Source organism: Boleophthalmus pectinirostris, unplaced genomic scaffold, assembly GCF_026225935.1.
Source record: "Boleophthalmus pectinirostris isolate CB_2022bp ecotype Guang Dong unplaced genomic scaffold, ASM2622593v1 HiC_scaffold_20, whole genome shotgun sequence".
Taxonomy (NCBI): domain Eukaryota; kingdom Metazoa; phylum Chordata; class Actinopteri; order Gobiiformes; family Gobiidae; genus Boleophthalmus; species Boleophthalmus pectinirostris.
The window spans coordinates 33,962,905-33,981,742 of NW_026571153.1; the positions used below are offsets into that span (position 1 = coordinate 33,962,905).

Here is an 18,838-nt window from a genome sequence, read left to right on the forward strand (position 1 = left end):
TCAATTTGCTGTATTAACATATATACTATCTAAGACATTGCCCCATTTTCACCTAGTAACAGATTTTTGGGACAGTGTAACTTCAGAAGCTGTTTTCTTTTCTCCCACTTTTCACTCTTGTTTTTCACAATAAAAATGAAATAAAAGATGAGGGATAAGTAATTTTCACCTATTGTTTTGTGTTATATCTGCTTTACACCAATACTAAATCTATATACAGTCCCTGACAAAAGTCTTGTCGCTTATCCATTTTGTAGAAAAAAAAAAGCTTATAACCTGACTTTAAATGAATCGATTGGTTTGAGAAATGTCTCATATGAAAGCTAAAACCCTCCCAAATTATGCTCAATATACTAAAATAAATTTGCTTCACTGAAGAAAGATTGATCATTTAATGAACACAGAAAGGTCAGATTTTGGCAAAACAAAAGTCTTGTCGCCTTGTCATATGATGCACCCAATCCTAGATTACAGCCTCACCTGTGATCAGTTACTGATCAGTCAATTAATGGGTGTGTAAAAAAAGAACCCCAGCACATCAGACCTTCACATCAACTGCATCTTGACCTCTGACAACATGCTTAAGCTCCACCCTGAGACCAAAGCGTTAATTATCAAGAGGCTGAAGACCAGATCCACTGCTGAGGTGGCTGACACCTTCAATGTGTCAGCGTCAAGTACAAAGAATAAGAAAAAGATCTGAAATGACTGGAGATGTTTTTGACAAGCCCAGGTCCAGCAAACCCCACAAGACAACTGCTCGGGAGGACCATTTGTTGATTTGAAAATCCAAGGCCAGCCCCTTTTCCACTGCAGCAGGGCTCCACCAGACCTGGTCACCTCAAGTCCCTGTGTCAACCAGAACAGTTTGTAGAATTCTGTCTCGAAATGGCCTCCATGGTCGAATCAGTGCACAGAAACCAGCACTAAACAAAAGGCAATTAAAAAACCGTGTGGCATTTGCCAAGGCCCACAGCCTGCTAAAAGGATGGACACTGGAAAAGTGGCAGAAGGTGGATTTCTCAGATGAATCCTCGGTTGAATTACATCACAGCCGCTGCAAATATTGCAGGAGACCTACTGGAGCCCGCATGGATCCAAGATTCACCCAGAAAACAGTGAAGTTTCGTGGCGGAAAAATCATGGTCTGAGGTTCCATCCAGTATGGGGGTGTGCGAGACATTTGCAGGGTGGAAGGCAATATCAATAGCCTAAAATATCAAAAAGTATTAGCTACCGCTTACATTCCCAACCATAAAAGGGGTCAAATTTTGCAGCAGGATGGTGCTCCATCGCATACTTCTATCTCTACATCAAAGTTTCTCAAGGCGAAGAAGATCAAGGTGCTCCAGGACTGGCCAGCCCAGTCACCAGACATGAACATCATTGAGCATGTCTGGGGTAGAATGAAAGAGGAAGCATGGAAGGCAAAACCAAAGAATCTTGATGAACTCTGGGAGGCATGTAAGACTGCTTTCTTTGCTATTCCTGATGACTTCATCAACAAATTGTATGAATCATTGTGGAACCGCGTGGATGCGTCCTTCAAGCTCATGGAAGTCATACAAGATATTAAATATGGATCTCACAGCACCACTACTTAATTCACTGACGTTATGCAACATATTTTTGTATTTGAAGTAAATTATTTGTTCAATTTTCTATAGGCGACAAAACTTTTGTCTTTCCAAAATCTGACCTTTCTGTGTTCATTAAATGATCAATCTTTCTTCAGTGAAGCAAATTTATTTTAGTATATTGAGCATAATTTCGGAGGGTTTTAGCTTTCATATGAGATATTTCTAAAACCAATCGATTAATTTAAAGTCAGGTTATAAGCTTTTGTTTCTACAAAATGGATAAGCGACAAGACTTTTGTCAGGGACTGTAAATATCCAGTATACTGTTTGGATTACTGTGTTGTCTTAAATGTCTTCACATTGTTTTTGCTCCTTGTTTAGCAAAAGTGTGGAGGTTAACCTTAACAATGTGTACAGTCAGGAGGGATTGTCCCCATGTCATCTGAAGAAAGCCAAACTCATGTTCTTCTACACACGCTATCCCACCTCCAACACACTCAAGACCTACTTTCCTGATGTTAAGGTTTGTGAGGCTAAAGTACAAAATAGTGATATTGGGCCTCATTCTCAAAGCGTTCTTACAAATAATTTGTACTTAAGGGCTTCTTATGAACATTTTGGCATTCATGAAAAGTTTTCTTAACTGAAAATGTTCTCACGTCCTACAATCAGTCACTCGTAAGATGTCGTAAAATGTTTTTTTTTTTTTTTTAGAATATTATTATTATGATAATTCAACAGAAAATTAAAATTCCTTCATGATGTTGCTGAATTAGGTGCAACTGTCATTTAAGAAGGAATCTGGCTGCTTAAGAACACTTTGTGAATTGAGCGCAGCATTCGCTTAGCGTCTTCTTAAAGTGCAAGGTAATTTTTATTATTATTTTTTAAAATATTCATGAATGATGAAGCCCATTGATGCTTTATATAGTTTATATAGTTCTTTTCCAGATGCTCATTTTTATTATTTTGTGCATTATTTGTTAATTTCATACTGACAAGCTAACTGCTTCTGTAGACACAGCTGCCCTGGAGTAATCTGGTGGAAGCATGGCTGTTAACCTGAGCCATCAGACAAGTTCCCAAAAATTTCGTCCAAGTCAAGTTTGAACCATTGACCTGTGGGTTGGTGAAAGAAAAATATGAGGTTGTGCATTTGTTTGCTCCCCTGACTGTCATGCCTAGCAATTATAACATCCACTAAGAATATTACTATATTATCACTACCATAGAGCTACTATACTTATACTTCCACAACATTAATTATAACTACTACTAATAATAACACAATTAGTAGTAGTTCTTTTCCAGATGCGTTACTTCTACTCTACATACCATACATCACTTAAAAAATGATAATTTGATTTAAATAATATAATATAATTTAATAATATAATATAATTTTGATTATTTCAAATATGAACCAAACAACATACAAGACACAGGACAGACATTACGATCGAAGATTACATACAAATACGAACAGAGGTGACAGGGGCTGGTGACAGTGTGACCTTGTGTGTGTGTCTGTGTGTGTGCATATGCGTGTGTGTGTGCGCGTGTGTGCGTGTCTGCATGTGTCTATCATGTATGGTATATACAATTGATAGTATCATACTCATTATGAGCAATGATAATACACAGTTAAAGTTGCTCAGCCTTGGTGTAACTTGTGTGTTCTGTGCAGTTCAGCCGCTGTGTGACCTCTCAGATGATCAAGTGGTTCAGTAACTTCAGAGAATTCTTCTACATTCAGATGGAGCGCTTTGCCCGGCAGGCTGTACAGGAGGCACTAACACAGTAGGTTAAGCTTTATATTCTATACTGATGCTAATATTAGTACTACTGCAAAAACAGTCATTATTAAATGTTAACATCCTGTAATTATTCAAGGATGACACTGAAATGTCTAATCAGGGACACATTAAAGATCAGTTAAGTGCAGTGTTATTATAAATAATATATCTACAGTGTTAAACGGCTTTCATATTTGGCCAGAGTAAATTCTAAAAGCTGTACAAGATCAACACTGTACCCTAGTTAGGCCCGAGCACAAGAGGCTGGCGAAGGGCCTATTAGGAATGCATTGCGATGCTCCTAGTGGGTGGGAATTGAAATGACGCGATGTGACTCGCCCGTAGTGAACAGGATAAACTTATTTTTTTAATTTATTTTATTTAATTGATTATTTATTATTTTAATTCATTTGTATTTTATTTTATCTCATTTTTATTTTCAATGTATGCAAATTTAAAATGTCATCATTTAAAATTTATGTCTTTGAATTAAATTACAATCAACTTAAATTAATTTATTTTAATTTGATTTATTATTTAAATTTATTTGTATAGTTTTTTTATTTTTATATTACATTTACGTAAATTTACGCAAATGAATCAAATTTATGGTGATTTATGCAAATAGATCTTAAATTTATGTATTTAATTTGTTTAGTTATAGTTTGTTTATTATAATTATTATTGTTTTAATTATTAATTATTACATTAATACATTTTATTTTGATTTAATATTTATTAACAATGTATTAATGTATTTTATTGATTTTTATATTTTATGTTAATGTATGCAGATTTATTGTAATTTATTAAAACTGATGGTGATTTTTGCAAATTTATGTTGATTTACACACATTCTTTTTAATTCACGTTAATTTATTTTATATATTTGAATGTATGTAATATTAAATGTATGTATTTAATTGAGTGTTATTTTTATTTTATTTAATTACTTGAATTTCTTATTTTCTTATTTTATTTATTGTATTTTAGATGTTAATTTCTGTACACACACACACACACACACACACACACACACACACACATATATATATATATATATATTATATATATATATATATATATATATATATATATATATATATATGTTTTTTTTTTTGTTTTTTTGTTTTTTTTACAAAAATACACAAAAATTTAGAAAAACAGCATTGGTATGGTTAGGGTAGGAGTTAGGGTTAGGGTAACAGTTGGAGTTAGGGTTAGGCGTAACGTTAGGGTTGAGGCATTAGAGTCATGGTTGGAGTTTGGTTACTCGGCCTACTGTTCAGAAGGAATGACGTTGTTACCGGGGCCCCACTCTGGAGCCAAGCAAGCGTCTGGTGGCCGGGCCTTCCCTCATGGGGCCTGGCCTGGCACAGCCCGAACAAACAATGTGGGGCCACCCTTCCGTGGGCCCACCACCTGCAGGAGGATCCATATGGGGCCGGTGCAGAGAGATCTGGGCGGCAGTTGAAGGCGTTGGCCTCGGCGACCGGATGTCCAAACATGGAGATTAGCTCTGGGGACATGGAATGTCACCTTGCTGGGGGGGAGAGGCTTGACCTTGTGCAGGAGAATGAGTGTTACCGACTAGATAGAGTCGGCTTCACCTCCACGTGCAATTTGGCCTCTGGAACCCAACTCCTTGAGAGGTGCTGGACTCTCCATTTCTCTGGCGTTGGCTGCGGGGAGCGGCAACGGGCTGGTGTGGGCCTGCTTGTTGCCCCACAGCTCAGCCGCTGTGTGTTGGAATTCACCCCAGTGAACGAGAGAATTGCGTCCCTGTGCCTTCAGGTCGGGGAAAGGTCTCTCACTGTGTTGTCGGCCTACGGGCTTAACAGCAGTGCAGAGTACCCGGCCTTCTTTGAGTCCCTGAGAGGGGTACTAGAACTAGGGGTACTAGAACAACTCTGTTGTTCTACTGGGGGACTTCAACTCCCATGTGGGCAATAACAGTGACACCTGGAGAGGGGTGATTGAGAGGAATGGCCTCCCTGATCTGAACCTGAGTGGTGTTCTATTATTGGATTTCTGTGCTAGTCACAGTTTGCCCATAACGAACACCATGTTCGAGCACAAAGGTGTCCATCAGTGCACATGGCACCAGGACGCTCTAGGTCGGAGGTCGATGATCAACTTCATCATCATGTCATCTGAGAGAGAGGCTCTGAGCTGTCAACTAATCACCACCTGTTTGTGAGTTGGGTTCGCTGGCAAACGAGGCAATCCCAGAACCCGGTGGTGGACACTGGAACTAAGGGATGCTGTCAGGCTGAAGAAGGAGTCCTGTCAGGCCTTGTTGGCTCGTGGGACTCCTCAGACAGCTGATGGGTACCGGCGGGCCAAGCATGCTGCAGCCTGTGCGGTCACAGAGGCAAAAACTCGGAGCTGGGAGAAGTTCAGGGAGGCCATGGAGGAAGACTATCAGAGGTTCTGGCAAACCGTCCAGCGCCTCAGGAGGGGGAAGCAGTGTTTCACCAACACTGTTTACAGTGCAGGGGGAGAGCTGTTGACCTTGACTGGGGATGTTGTTGGGTGGTGGAAGGAATACTTTGAGGATCTCCTCAATCCCACCGCCATGTCTTCCAAGGAGGAAGCCAAGGCTGGGGACTCAGAGGCGGACCATCACCCTGGCTGAAGTCACTGAAGTGGTTGGCAAACTCCTTGGTAGCAAGGCGTCGGGGGTGGATGAGATCCGCCTGAGTATCTTAAGTCTCTGGATGTTGTGGGGCTGTCTTGGCTGACACGCCTCTTCAACATCGCGTGGCGGTCGGGGACAGTACCTCTGGACTGGCAAACTGGGTGGTAGCCCTTCTGTATAAGAAGGGGGACCGGAGGGTGTGTTCCAACTACAGAGGAATCACACTCCTCAGCCTCACCGGTAAGGTCTATGCCAGGATACTGGAGAGGAGAATCCGGCTGATAGTTGAACCTCGGATCCAGGAGGAGCAGTGTGGTTTTCATCCTGGCCGGGGAATACTGGACCAGCTCTATACTCTCCATTGGCTGCTCAAGGGTTCATGGGAGTTTGCCCAACCAGTCCACATTTGCCTTGTGGATTTGGAGAAGGCATTCAACTGTGTCACTCGTGGTGTCCTGTGGGGGGTGCTCTAGGAGTATGGGGTTTGGGGCCCTTTGCTAAGGGCTGTCCGGTCCCTGTATGACTGCAACAGGAGCTGTGTTAGCATTGTCGGCAGTAAGTCAGACCTGTTCCCGGTGCATGTTGGACTCCGCCAGGGCTGCCCTTTGTCACCAGTTCTGTTCATTGTATTTATGGACAGAATTTCTAGGCACAGTCAGGAGGTCTGGTTTGGGGACTACATGATCTCATCTCTGCTGTTCGCAGATGATTTTGTCCTGTTGGCTTCATCAAGCCAGGACCTGCAATGTGCACTGGGGAGGAGTGCAGCCAAGTATGAAGCGACTGGGATGAGGATCAGCTCTTCTAAGTCCGAGGACATGGTTCTCGCCCGGAAAAGGTAGCTTGCCCTCTCCGCATGGGTGGAGAGTCCTTGCCTCAAGTGGAGGAGTTCAAGTATCTTGGGGTCTTGTTCTCGAGTGAGGGGAGGATGAAGCATGAGATTGACAGTCAGATCAGTGCAGCGTTGGCAGTGAATGGGTCGCTGTATCGGACCGTTGTGGTGAAGAGGGCGCTAAGTCGAAAGGCGAAGCTCTTGATTTACCGGGAAATCTACATTCCTACCCTCACCTATGGTCATCAGCTCTGGGTAATGACCGAAAGGACGAGATCGCAGATAAAAGTGGTCGAAAGGAGCTTCCTCTTCAGAGTGACTGGGCACTCCCTTGGAGATAGGATGAGGAGCTCCATCACACGGGAGGAGCTCGGACTAGAGCCGCTGCTCCTCCACATCGGGAGGAGCCAGGAAGGTGGCTCGGGCATCTGTTCCAGATGCCTCCTGGGCATTTCCATAGGGAGATGTTCCGGGCATGTCCCACTGGAAGAAGGCCCCAGGGAAGACCCAGGACACGCTGGAGGGACTTTGTCTCTTGGCTGGCCTGGGAACGCCTCAGGGTCCCCCCGAAGGAGCTGGAGGACGTGTCTGGGGTGAAGAAAGTCTGGGAGTCCCTGCGTAGACTGCTGCCCCCGTGACCCGACCCTGGATAAGTGGAAGAATATGACTGGGTTAGTGTGGACGTGGTATTTGCGGGTTGTGGTGTTTGTGGGGTGGGGTGTTTGCAGGCTGCAGAGCTTGCGGGGCGTGGCACTTGGGGGGCGAGGTGTTTGCGGGTGTGGCATGCATGGGATGCGGTGTTGGGGGGTGCGGCATCCCATGCAGCCCCCGTGACCCGACCCTGGATAAGTGGAAGAATATGGTTGGGTTAGTGTGGGAATGGTACTTGCGGGTTGTGGTGTTTGTGGGGTGGGGTGTTTGGGGGCTGCAGAGCTTGCGGGGCGTGGCACTTGGGGGACGAGGTTTTTGCAGGCGTAGCATGCATGGGATGCGGTGTTTGCAGGGTGCGGCACTTTCGGGTCACGGCGTTTGCAGGTGCAGCGTACCGTAGCCGTACCTGCATACATGATATTTTATTTTATAAGATAGAGATGATTTTATACAAACAGCACATTAGAGTAATATAAAATTTGGCCTTGTTTGGTGCTGGTTGGTCCAGGGTTAGCCTGGTTGGTCCAGGGTTAGCCTTGATGTATTAGGTTTGGTCCTGTTCTAGCTCTCATTTTAGTTAAGAACACCATACAATTTCTGTTACATGTACATACAAATTTCCTCTCACTGTTTTTCATTTCAGGGATGTGACACACAAGAGCACAGACAGGCGACTGAGGGCTGGACAAGACACAGAGTTGTATCGCATTTTAAACATGCACTACAATAAAAGTAATGTATACCAGGTAAGGAACAATGTACTGCAATACAAGTATTGTGTATCAGATAGAACCAGAGTATTATAGTAAAAGTACAGTGTGCTAAAGTACTACAATTAAGATTCTGTGGACCAGGTAAAGACAAATATATAATAAAAGTACTACATAAATAATACCAATTCCAAAGACAAATAAGGGCTATAGACCTGCAGCCCTAATAAGTATTTTGATGAAATGTTTTGAAAAGATAATGATCGACAGACTAAAATCTGAAGTTTCTTATCTTGACCCACTGCAATTTGGATACAGACAGGGCCTTACCACAGAGGATGCAGTCATCAGTCTGTCGTACCTGATCTGTAAATATTTGGAATCTCCTGGGACTTATACAAGGGACTTATTTGCAGATTTTAGTTCTGCATTAGTTACTGTAAGCCCCAGTCTTCTTGTTCAAAAACTATTTGACTTCAATGTAAGCCCTGCTATTGTGAAATGGTTTTACTCTCTCTTAATAAATAGAATGCAACAAGTGAGAGTCAACAGTACTTTATTCAAAGCCAAAAATTGTAGTACAGGTGTGCCACAAGGTGCAGCAAGTTCACCCATTTTGTTCACGCTGTATACAAATGAATGTTGGAGCAGTCAGCCAGGCAACAAAATCATTTTCAGATGACACAATAATTGAGAGCCTTCTTAAGGGGTGCTCACACCAAAACAAATGGTGTGAACAAGGTGAACGATTTACATGTTAACCCTATGTAAAGGCGTGTTGACGCGTGAATAAAAGTTCTGCGGCGCAAATGATGCAAATTGGGCTGCGCAATTCTCGAATTCTCGCATTTGGAGCGTTTTGAGCAGCATGAATAGGCGAAATGAGCAGAGCGAATTTGCGAAACTGGTGTTGATGCGCAAATCCCAAAGGGGGCTCGCGAAATTCGGTTGAAATTTGACATTTTTGAACTTTCTGCAAATATTCGGGTCACATCAACCAATTGGGGCCGTGTTCTGATAATGACGTATAAAGCTGAGACAGACATGAACTTTCATTCAACATGGAGGAGACCTCAGTATTCCTGTGGGAAACGAGCTGATATTACATGATACCAGCACGAGCCAGAGACCGGAATAAACTCCACAGAGCAGGACCTACACAAGACTCTGTCCCCCTCTCCTTTATTCTGGTCCCGGTCTCAGTCCCAGTCTGGTCCTGGCCCTGGTCTGGTCCCAGGCTTCATCCTGGTCTGGGATGCTGAACTTTTGCACCACATACGGGCTGAACTAGAACTAAACCAGGACTGAACCAGAGCAAAATCTGGTATAAGCCAGAACTGAACCAGGACTAAACCAGGTCAAAATCAGGACTAAACCAGGACTGAGCCAGGACTAAACTAGTACTAAACCAAGACTAAACTGGCCTGGTCCCAGTCTCAGTCAAGCTCCAGCCACGGGCTCTCTCAGCAGGGCCGGAGCTCGGAGCTGAGGCTCAGAGCCAGAGCTCGAATGAGCCCGGGACCAGACCGGGACCAGACCAGGACTGAGACTGGGATCAGGCTGACTTATTCCTGGTTTAGTCCCGGTTTGGTCCTGGTTTAGACCTGGTTCAGTGCTGGTTTAGAACTGGTTTCATCCTGGGTCAGTCCTGGTTCAGTCCTGGTTTAGTCCTGGTTCAGTCCTCATTTAGTCCTGTTTTAGTCCTGGTTTACACTTTGTTCAGTCCTGGTTTACACCTGGTTTAGTCCTGGTCCAATTCTGGTTTAGACCTAGTTTCGTCCTGGTTTAGTGCTGGTTCCATTCTGATTCAGTCCTGGTGTAGTCATGTTTTAGGTTTAGTCCTGGTTTACGAAGTCCGGGACCAGACCGGGAACAGGACCAGGACTGAGTCCAGGAACAGAATAAAGGAGAGGGGGACAGAGTCTGGTGTAGGTCCTGCTCTGTGGAGTTTATTCCGGTCTCTGGCTCATGCTGGTATCATGTAATATCAGCTTGTTTACCACGGCCCCTGATTGGTTGATGTGACGCGAATATTCACAGAAAGTTTAAAAATCTCAACTTTGGCAAATTTTGCAAGCTCCTCCCTTTTGAGAAGTTGCACGTCAACACCAGTATCGCAAATTTGCGAACGAGCGAATCGCGCCTCCCAATTCGCAACATTTGCACAGCAGAACTTTATTCACGTGTCTACGTGCCTTTACATAGGGTTAACATGTAAATCATTTGCCTTGTTCACGCCATTCAGGTTTGGTGTGAGCACCCCTTAATGGTGACTGTATCTCCACCTACCATCAGGAGAATGATGCTCATTGCATTTTTTTACATTTCTATGTTCTTTTATCTTTGCATTGTGTAGGCTAATGTTGAATCTTCACTGTTCATCCAAGGCTAAGTCTATCCTTGAAACCCCAAAAGTTTTCAAAGCTATCTGACTTTGAATGTGAGTGGCTGATTGCTCATGCTTGCTGAGGCTTCTAGGCAAATTCTTTACAATATCCAATTTGAGTCCATACATTGCCATTAATTGAAAACAGGGAAAACAGAAAAGGTGGTTTCTCATAGAACATCCACACAGCCAGTTTTTTCAAGCTTACCGCTCCGTTTGAAGAAAGAACGGGTATTGTTTTTTCCTGTAATCAGCTCCATTTTTGGTCTTCCTTTGGTTATTACCTCTTTCTTTGATTCAAAATCCACATGTTATTTGTATCGTATACAGGCACTGTTTATTAGGTATTACCATGGGATAACATTATTCACTGAGCAGCGCAGCAAGGTGCCGCCTCACAATGCGTTTCCTTCCTGTATTTGAATGGAACAGGCAGAAATTTTGACATTCTTAATTCAAAGTATATGTATTTTAAAGGATTTGTATGGAAAAGGGATTTGCAATACATACAAGGTGACAATTATTAATATATTATATTTTATAATCAGCGTTTCTTTTTCTATTCAACATTGATTGATGAATCTTGAATCTATTCAAGATTCAGGTGAGGCTCTGCTTCCCCTTGCCTCTCCTGAATGCATGTCACAAAAAACTCTGCAACATATCCACATGATCAAACACAGTACAACATGATGATTTGCAAGGAGGTGGATAATATTAATAATAAATATAGTTGCAAGCAGCAATGATTGGCCCTTATGTGTGCCTACACCGCACCCCACAAACGCTGTGTCCCACAAATGCTGTGCCATACATACATTTTAAATACATACTTTTAATATAAAAATATATAAAATAAATGAATGAAAATTTGCGTAAATCAACATAAATTTGAATAAATTACCCTAAATGTATATAAATTACCGAAAACTGTATATAATCATTTATTAAAATAAAATACATTTAAATAATAAATCAAATTAAAATAAATGTAAGTAAACTTAAATGAAATATTAATTTTATTTATTGTATTCCTTCATTTAAAAATTAATTTAAATGAAAAAATAATAATAATAATAATTAATCAAATTAAAATAAATTAAAGTAAAATTAAATTTGCGGACTTTATGTACTCTGACTACATCTCGTCCTAGCAGGAGCATGATCTTAGCTTTCAAGTCGATGTCTGGGATTTGCGGTGCCAGTGACTTACGATGAGGATGGTAGAGAGCTGCGTCTGGGATAGGGATCTCATCTCTGTTCAGGGATTTCATTACATTCTTTAAGACTTGCAGTGGTGTGTCTTTCACTTTTGCATTCGCTACATTGTACTTTGGCTTTGCAATTTTTTGCCATGTGTGACGACGAAGAACAACATTTAAAGCACACATTATTTTCTTTTAGAAACTGCTTGCGATCTTCAATAGATTTTTCTCTGAATGCACGACACGTGCACAGTGGTTGTGGTTTCCTGTGAATAGGGCACAGTACTCAGTTTTAGTTGGAGGCTGGCCAGTATTGATAGCTCTCCCTTGAGACATCTCTGTTTTGTGTACGCCAACTTCCTTTGTGTTGGTCTGGACTGTTTTCTCTGCTCATGGAGCTGTGTCATTGTGAGAGATGAAGTTAAAACTTGAGTCACTAGCGACAGTGGCTTCATGACAAAGAAAGTCCACAAAACAAGAAAATGGAGGATAGGACACTTGTTTCTGTTGCAGGTAGTTTTTGTAAAATGGGGTTGACTCCCCTTGCAGTATCAAGGAAAGACAGACCTGGTAAGTCTCCTTAATTCTTAGCTGATTATAGCTCCATCAACATATCACTTATCACAGTTTAGTCAGTTTTGAGTAGTCTTTTTTTGTCACCTTTGGGACGGCATCAAGTCTTTTGAACAGAGATTCTTCTATCACCTCTGCTGAACCATATGTCTTCTCCAATCTTTGCCATATCATTTCCAAACCTGCTTCTGGGTGATTGATATGTATTGTTCTTATCCACACAACATGTTCTGCAGACTCCTTGCCAAGCCATTTCAGCATCCATCTCTTCACTTACAGACAGGTGTAAGCCATCAGTTGCCATTAGGAACAACTGTTTCCAGGCTCTAAAGTTCTCAGGCTTATCATTAAATTGGAGCAAGTCTGTTGAAGCAAGCTCACGACGAGCCTGGTATTGCACAAAGTCGTTAACATTTTCGCTATTGATATTTGTTTTTGGTGGGATAGGACTGAGTGCGATGCACAGATGAAGCATTGCCATCTTGAAACCTTACTTCTTGTGGCTTAGAGAGGTACTCATCATTGTATGAGTGAGATGGCTGCTGAATGAGATGGAATGGCAGTAAATCGGTGCTGGCTCGGTGTGCTGGAGTGAAAGGTTTGGCCTCAGCTTTTAAAACATTTCTACAAGTGGTACTTGGTTCAAATTTGACAAGTGTTTGCAAATCCCATGTTTGTTCGACAACATATTGCTCAGTGCTTTCTGCCGATTCTGGGGATGGGATAGAGTCTAGCTTGAACTTAAAACTGTGCTTTGTGCTTTCCACTTCACAGGCAGCTTAAAGGGCTTCAGCTTCTGCTATTGCTGCTGCTGTTTCTTTCTCACTGTTGAGCATTTCCATAGATGCCTCCACTTTGGCTTTTTCCACTTTTAGTTTCATTTCCTTTTCAGCATATTCAAGGCATGCTTTTGCTGCTTCTGCCTTGGCTTTGGCCTTTGCAACTGCTGAGCCACTTGACGCACTTGACAGATTTCTCATCCATTGTATCATTTGTTTATGCACCTCTTTACTCTGATGGTGGTCCACTTGCTGCATGGGACAGTGCAGTGCAGTCTTTGTTTTCCAGCTCAAACAGCGTTATCTTGCCCACTTGACAGCTGTGGTTTCACTGTTCTGTCCTCGCTATATTTGCTGAATACAACTAGAAAGACAGCTAAACTCCTTCTTGACATCAAGACCCTGAAGACTTTATCTCGCTGTCCACCTATCTCGTTCAGTTTCACCTTTTCTTGACGTGGCAAGAAAAGGTGAAACTGAAACAGATATGAAACAGAAATTACAATGTGCACCTTCAACATGTTAACATAACAACATAGCAAAGTATGCAAAAGGAATGCAGCATGTCTATTCACAATCTGACTATATATCACTACCATACAATATTTTTTAGCTTTTTATAATATTTGTTTCTTCAAATGAAATGTCATATAAAACCAAACGTAAAATTGCACCCATTAAAACCCCATTCACATGAACCAATATGGCTACAGAGCAATTCAACATGGTACGGCATTATCAATTTTGAACTTCCCTTTCCAACCCAACACTCTATGATTTTCCATCAAATAATCATATACAAATGAAGATATAACAAATAATCAGTACATACCCATGATGCTACCAAAGGCATAAGATGTATATAGATGAGTCTGGATTAACTTGGATGAAAACCAACACCTCTCAGAACCATGCTTTACTGAACTTCCTGATTTTAGTGTCACATAACCTACTGATACAACTATTCCTTTCTTAAAGGAGCCACAACACAAGAAAGCATGAACACAGAAACAAAATAGTAATTAGCAGCTCAGGTGGAAAAACTAGAACAGCACATCAATATTACTGCCCCCTGGTGGAGCCCATGGCGTTGGCGTAATAATATTTTTTCCTTGTCTTGTCATGATCTACTTCTGTGTAAAATGTTCAGATTGTACGTGCCAGTTTTATTTTTGGACTCATTCCTTTTCCCTAATGCATTTTTGAGGTGGTTGAGGGCACTGATGAGCCATTTTATTTATTTACTGAAAATGTAAATAGCCAAAAGTTAGAGAAGAGTGAGGTTTAACAGCTGGCAAAATTTCAGGCATTTTCATCATGGTTCACTAGGTGAAAAATGAGTGAGTTGGCTAGGAGAAAAATAATGAGAAAGAAAGAAAGAAACAAGAAAGAAGAAAGAATAATATTCTGATACAAGAACAATGTTCCACTTTTTGTTTGGCCAACAAACTATACATTTTGTGAAATCTCAGGCACATTGCTATGTCATGGTGATTGTCCCTGGTCACTATGAGCAACTCACGTCACGTCATTTCACTTCCTGCCCACTAGGAGCATCGAGGAGCAGTTTTGTGATACTAATAGGCCCTTCACCAGTTCTGGCGCTTGGGCCTATTAATATTAATATTAATATTGATATTAATATTAAAAGGGAAATATGGGTTTCCTTAGGGAAGGGGAAATTTAATGAAAAGTGTCACATTTGTTATTTCCTTGTCCTTCACATGTCCATCATTCACAGCACTTCCCCCGCTCCTGGTTCCACCCCCAGCAAAGCAACCTCCTCCATGGCACTGCCAAAAAACAAAGAATCCTTACTGCATGGATAAAGTCATGAATGATTGCTGCACACACACTTTCCTGTACTTAGCTTGTACAGGCATAGAATCATTGTCCAAGCTGTGTGTCTGCTCCCCCCTTTTGGACAAAAAGTGACCCTTACTGTGCTGAGAAAGAAAGCCACATGCATACAAATAAGTTTCCTGAGTAATATTGAGTAATATTTAGCCACTCCACTGCACTGATAAGCAACAGGAAATGGTTACACACACTTGGTGGTTAGGTGGTTATAACTGTCCTGTACTTAGGTGTACTTAGCTGAGCAATTTCCTCCTCTGCATGCTCCCTCCAGACAATGGACAATTTCCAGTTCACTCCTGACACTGTGTCTAGCTCTGCCCCCCCAACTCCACTTGGTGTTGTCACTATACTTGCCTCATGTCGGCATTATACACTTCCTTCTTCTGGTCCATTCTGAGATGTTAGCGCACAGGTGTCAAACATAAGGCCCGGGGGCCAGATCCGGCCCTCCAAGTCCTTTAATCTGGCTCTCGGCTGATTTTCTACTAAAATATTTTAATTATATTTTCTATTAAAATATTGGTAATTTTCTGCAATGTTTATCATATCAGCATCTCCAGCGTCTCTGTGCATGGCCCCTCCCACCAGAGCAGCACAAATGAAGACTTGTCTCTTTCCAAACGCTCTTAAAGGATGATCATTTTGACTGTTGACCGTGACACCCTCATCAGCAAAATGTCAAAAATCAAAAAAGTGGAGCCGAGTGCAGGATTTTCCAAGAAAAATTGACTTATTCCTATTTGTATACAAGTTGATGTTAAAACATTGTGTTGAAATTGCATTTTTCTTAAAGTTTCAGGTTGTTCATAATATTATAATATTTTGTAAAAGAAACAGTTTATTAATTAAAAATAGATTTCTGTAATAGATTTTTGTTTCTCTGCACAAATATTTGAACTTATTGTTATTTTTGGGGTTTATTTGCCATTAGTTTTCTGATCTGGCCCCTTTGGGATTAAAGTAGGTTGGATACAGCCCCCGGACCAAAATTAGTTTGACACCCCTGTGTTAAGAGTGATAGCTGCTTTGATCTGACTTTCTGCTTGAAACAAGATATTTGCTCCTGTCCTGCCGCTTTGTTGCCTATCTCTGACCTGTCACCTCATGATCCAGCTGTGTCGGCTTCCCTTCCTCTTCTGCCAACAGTTCAATGCCCTCTTTTTAGACTTAGACAAACTTTATTTATCCACAAGGGAAATTATTTGGACACAGTAGCTCGCACATGACAATATAATATAATAAAAAAGAGTAAAAATATAAATGGTAATAATAAATTCTAAGTAAGTAGCAAAAAAGAAACAAGTGACAGGTGTCAAATAAGACAATTATATAAATGTATATGTACAAGTCAAAATAAAATAGAAAGATAAGTAATAAAATTAAATCACAGCTTTATACAAGAGGTCACAGGAAGACAGTGCATCAATGGTATAATTATTGACAGGACAGGGTTATCTGTTACATAAAGGTGAGTTGTTTTACATTTGTTGGGAGTATTATCTGTTACACAAGGGTGAGTTGTTGTACAGTTGTAGGGCGTATGGATGAATGTAGTCCTGCACCTCTCGCTTTTTGAGTGAAGCTGTAGGAGCCTGTTGAAAAATGAGCTCCTCTGTCCCTCTATAGTCTGGTGCAGTGGGTGAGCCAGAATGTCCATGATGGAGAGCAGTTGTCTTTCTCAGGAAGTAGAGTCTACTCAGTTGTCCCTCCTGTCCAATCTGTTGTTCATCTGAACACCAAGGTACTTGTAGCAGTCACTATTTCCACCTCATGGCCCTAGATGGTGATGGGCTCCACTGGTGTCTTATTTTTCCTGAAGTCAATCACCAGTTCCTTGGTCTTGTCAATGTTCAGGAGCAGATGGTTTGCCTGGGACCACTCGGCAAAGTTTGCAATCAGTGTCCTGTACTCCAGCTCCTGACCATCTCTGATACACCCAACCACTGCAGAATTATCAGACAACTTTTGCAGGTGGTAGAGCCCAGAGCTGTACTGTAAGTCAGAGGTGTACAGAATAAACAGAAATGGAGACAGGACTGTACACTGGGGGGCTCCTATATTACTGACCGCACTACCAGACAGGGTGCTCCCCAGTTGCGCATACTTAAGCCTGCCTGACATGTAGTCAGTAATCCAGGAGAGCTGGCACCATCCTGAGCAGCTTCTCACTCATCAGAAAGGGCTGGATTGTGTTAAAGGCACTGGAGAAATCAAAAAACAATATCCTCACAGAGCCCTTAACACCATCCAGGTGTGAGTGAGCCCGCTGCAGAAGACAGATTATTGCATCTTCCATGCCTACATGGAAGATGGGCAATCTGCAGAAGATTCAGGGATGGTGCCACCAGGGGACTGAGCTGAGTCAGAACTCTCTCAAACACTTTTTATGACATGAGACGTTAAAGCAACTGGTCTGAAGTCATTAAGTCCAGATGGAATAGGCTTCTTGGGCACCGGCACAATGCAGGAGGTCTTCCATAGCACCGGTATCCTTTCAAGTTTCAGACTCAGTATAAAGAGAAAGTGCAGGATCCCAGTAAGCTGTGCTGCACATGTCCTCAGCACACAGGGCTTTGACTTGGTCTGGTCCAGGAAACTTGTTTTTGGTGAACTTTCTCCAACTGCATTCTCACCTGCACAGGAGACAAGGACACTAGGCTGGGTTCCTCCATGAGGGTGGGCGTGGGAGCAGACGTAATGGGCTGATGAATGGCAGTCTTAGTGGTCTGTGGTGAGGTGTGAAATGGGCGACTGGGAGGTGTAGAGATGGGGATGAGAAATGATTAAAATACAGACTGAGTAGGTTTGACTTCCTCTTCATGCCCTCTACTTCACTTTTAGTATATATCAATCTTAATAGGCAGGGAGGTAGAATCCAGTTAGTCCAGTCTTCCAGTCCACCATGTCCTTTTAAAAACTATCTGCTCACAACAAACACAAATAATCACAACAAATAAAGATTCACACCACATGTAAAGGACCTAACATGGGCTAAACAATTCAAGACATAAAAGTAGATAAGTACTAATTCAATGCATTGGTACATATGGTGTAACTAGTTTAAGGTTTGTGGTGCCAGAATTTGCACCTCTACTATTGTTTGTGATTTTTAGAATACAGTGGAACAAGTTATTCTAACTGTATTGTTACAGCCTCATACCTTAGTAATGCTGTGTTGATCTTCTTTTGTGTGTTCAGGTTCCAGATGGATTCATCAAAGTTTCTGAAGTGGCTTTGAGAGAATTTTATGCTGCTATTTGGACTGGCAGAGATAGTGACCCCTGCTGGAAAAAAGCCATTTATAAAATGATCTGTAAACTGGACAACCATGTACCAGATGCATTCAGACTGCCTGGATGTCCAGTGGGATAGTTCTGCATAAGGTCTTGTGATACTATCCATGACTGTCCAATTGGATTAACATTGGCAGGGAAGGAATTTTCTTCCACAATTATTTAGACACACGTTCCCAAGGAAATGTTATAGAATTTCCAACATGTACACACACGCACGCGCACACGCACACACACACACACACACACACACACACACACACACGTGTGTGTGTGTGTGTGTGTGTGTGTATATACATACATACACACACACACACACACACATTTGTAGTTAAAAAAAATTATTCTATGATTGTTTCTACTGAACAAAATTTAGCACAAATCTGTATTAAAATCACTACATTTGAAGTCTTATAAGACCTAAAAATATGCACAATATAAATTACTTTCACTTTTTTATTTACTCTTTCAGTCAATTTTTTCATGTGATACTTTCACTTTTACTAGAGTCAACGAGAGTCACTTTTATATA

General features: G+C 41.6%; 1 protein-coding gene across 5 annotated transcripts in view; it reads left to right on the forward strand.

The window, feature by feature from the left end:
* LOC110171946 (uncharacterized) overlaps nucleotides 1-18,390 on the forward strand; it is a 44,257-nt gene extending 25,867 nt beyond the window's left edge. Inside the window, exons 8-11 of one of the 5 annotated variants that reach the window (XM_055156846.1) lie at nucleotides 1,996-2,103; nucleotides 3,268-3,380; nucleotides 8,144-8,246; nucleotides 18,212-18,390. In XM_055156846.1, the coding sequence (XP_055012821.1) occupies nucleotides 1,996-2,103; nucleotides 3,268-3,380; nucleotides 8,144-8,246; nucleotides 18,212-18,385 (498 nt within the window). In that variant the 3' untranslated portion in view covers nucleotides 18,386-18,390. Of the gene's footprint in view, nucleotides 1-1,995; nucleotides 2,104-2,180; nucleotides 2,208-2,294; nucleotides 2,448-2,598; nucleotides 2,728-3,267; nucleotides 3,381-8,143; nucleotides 8,247-18,211 lie in introns of those variants that run through there. The other 4 variants (XR_008632637.1, XM_055156847.1, XM_055156848.1 and 1 more) reach the window with 4 other exon arrangements.
* Nucleotides 18,391-18,838: the final 448 nt, after the last annotated feature.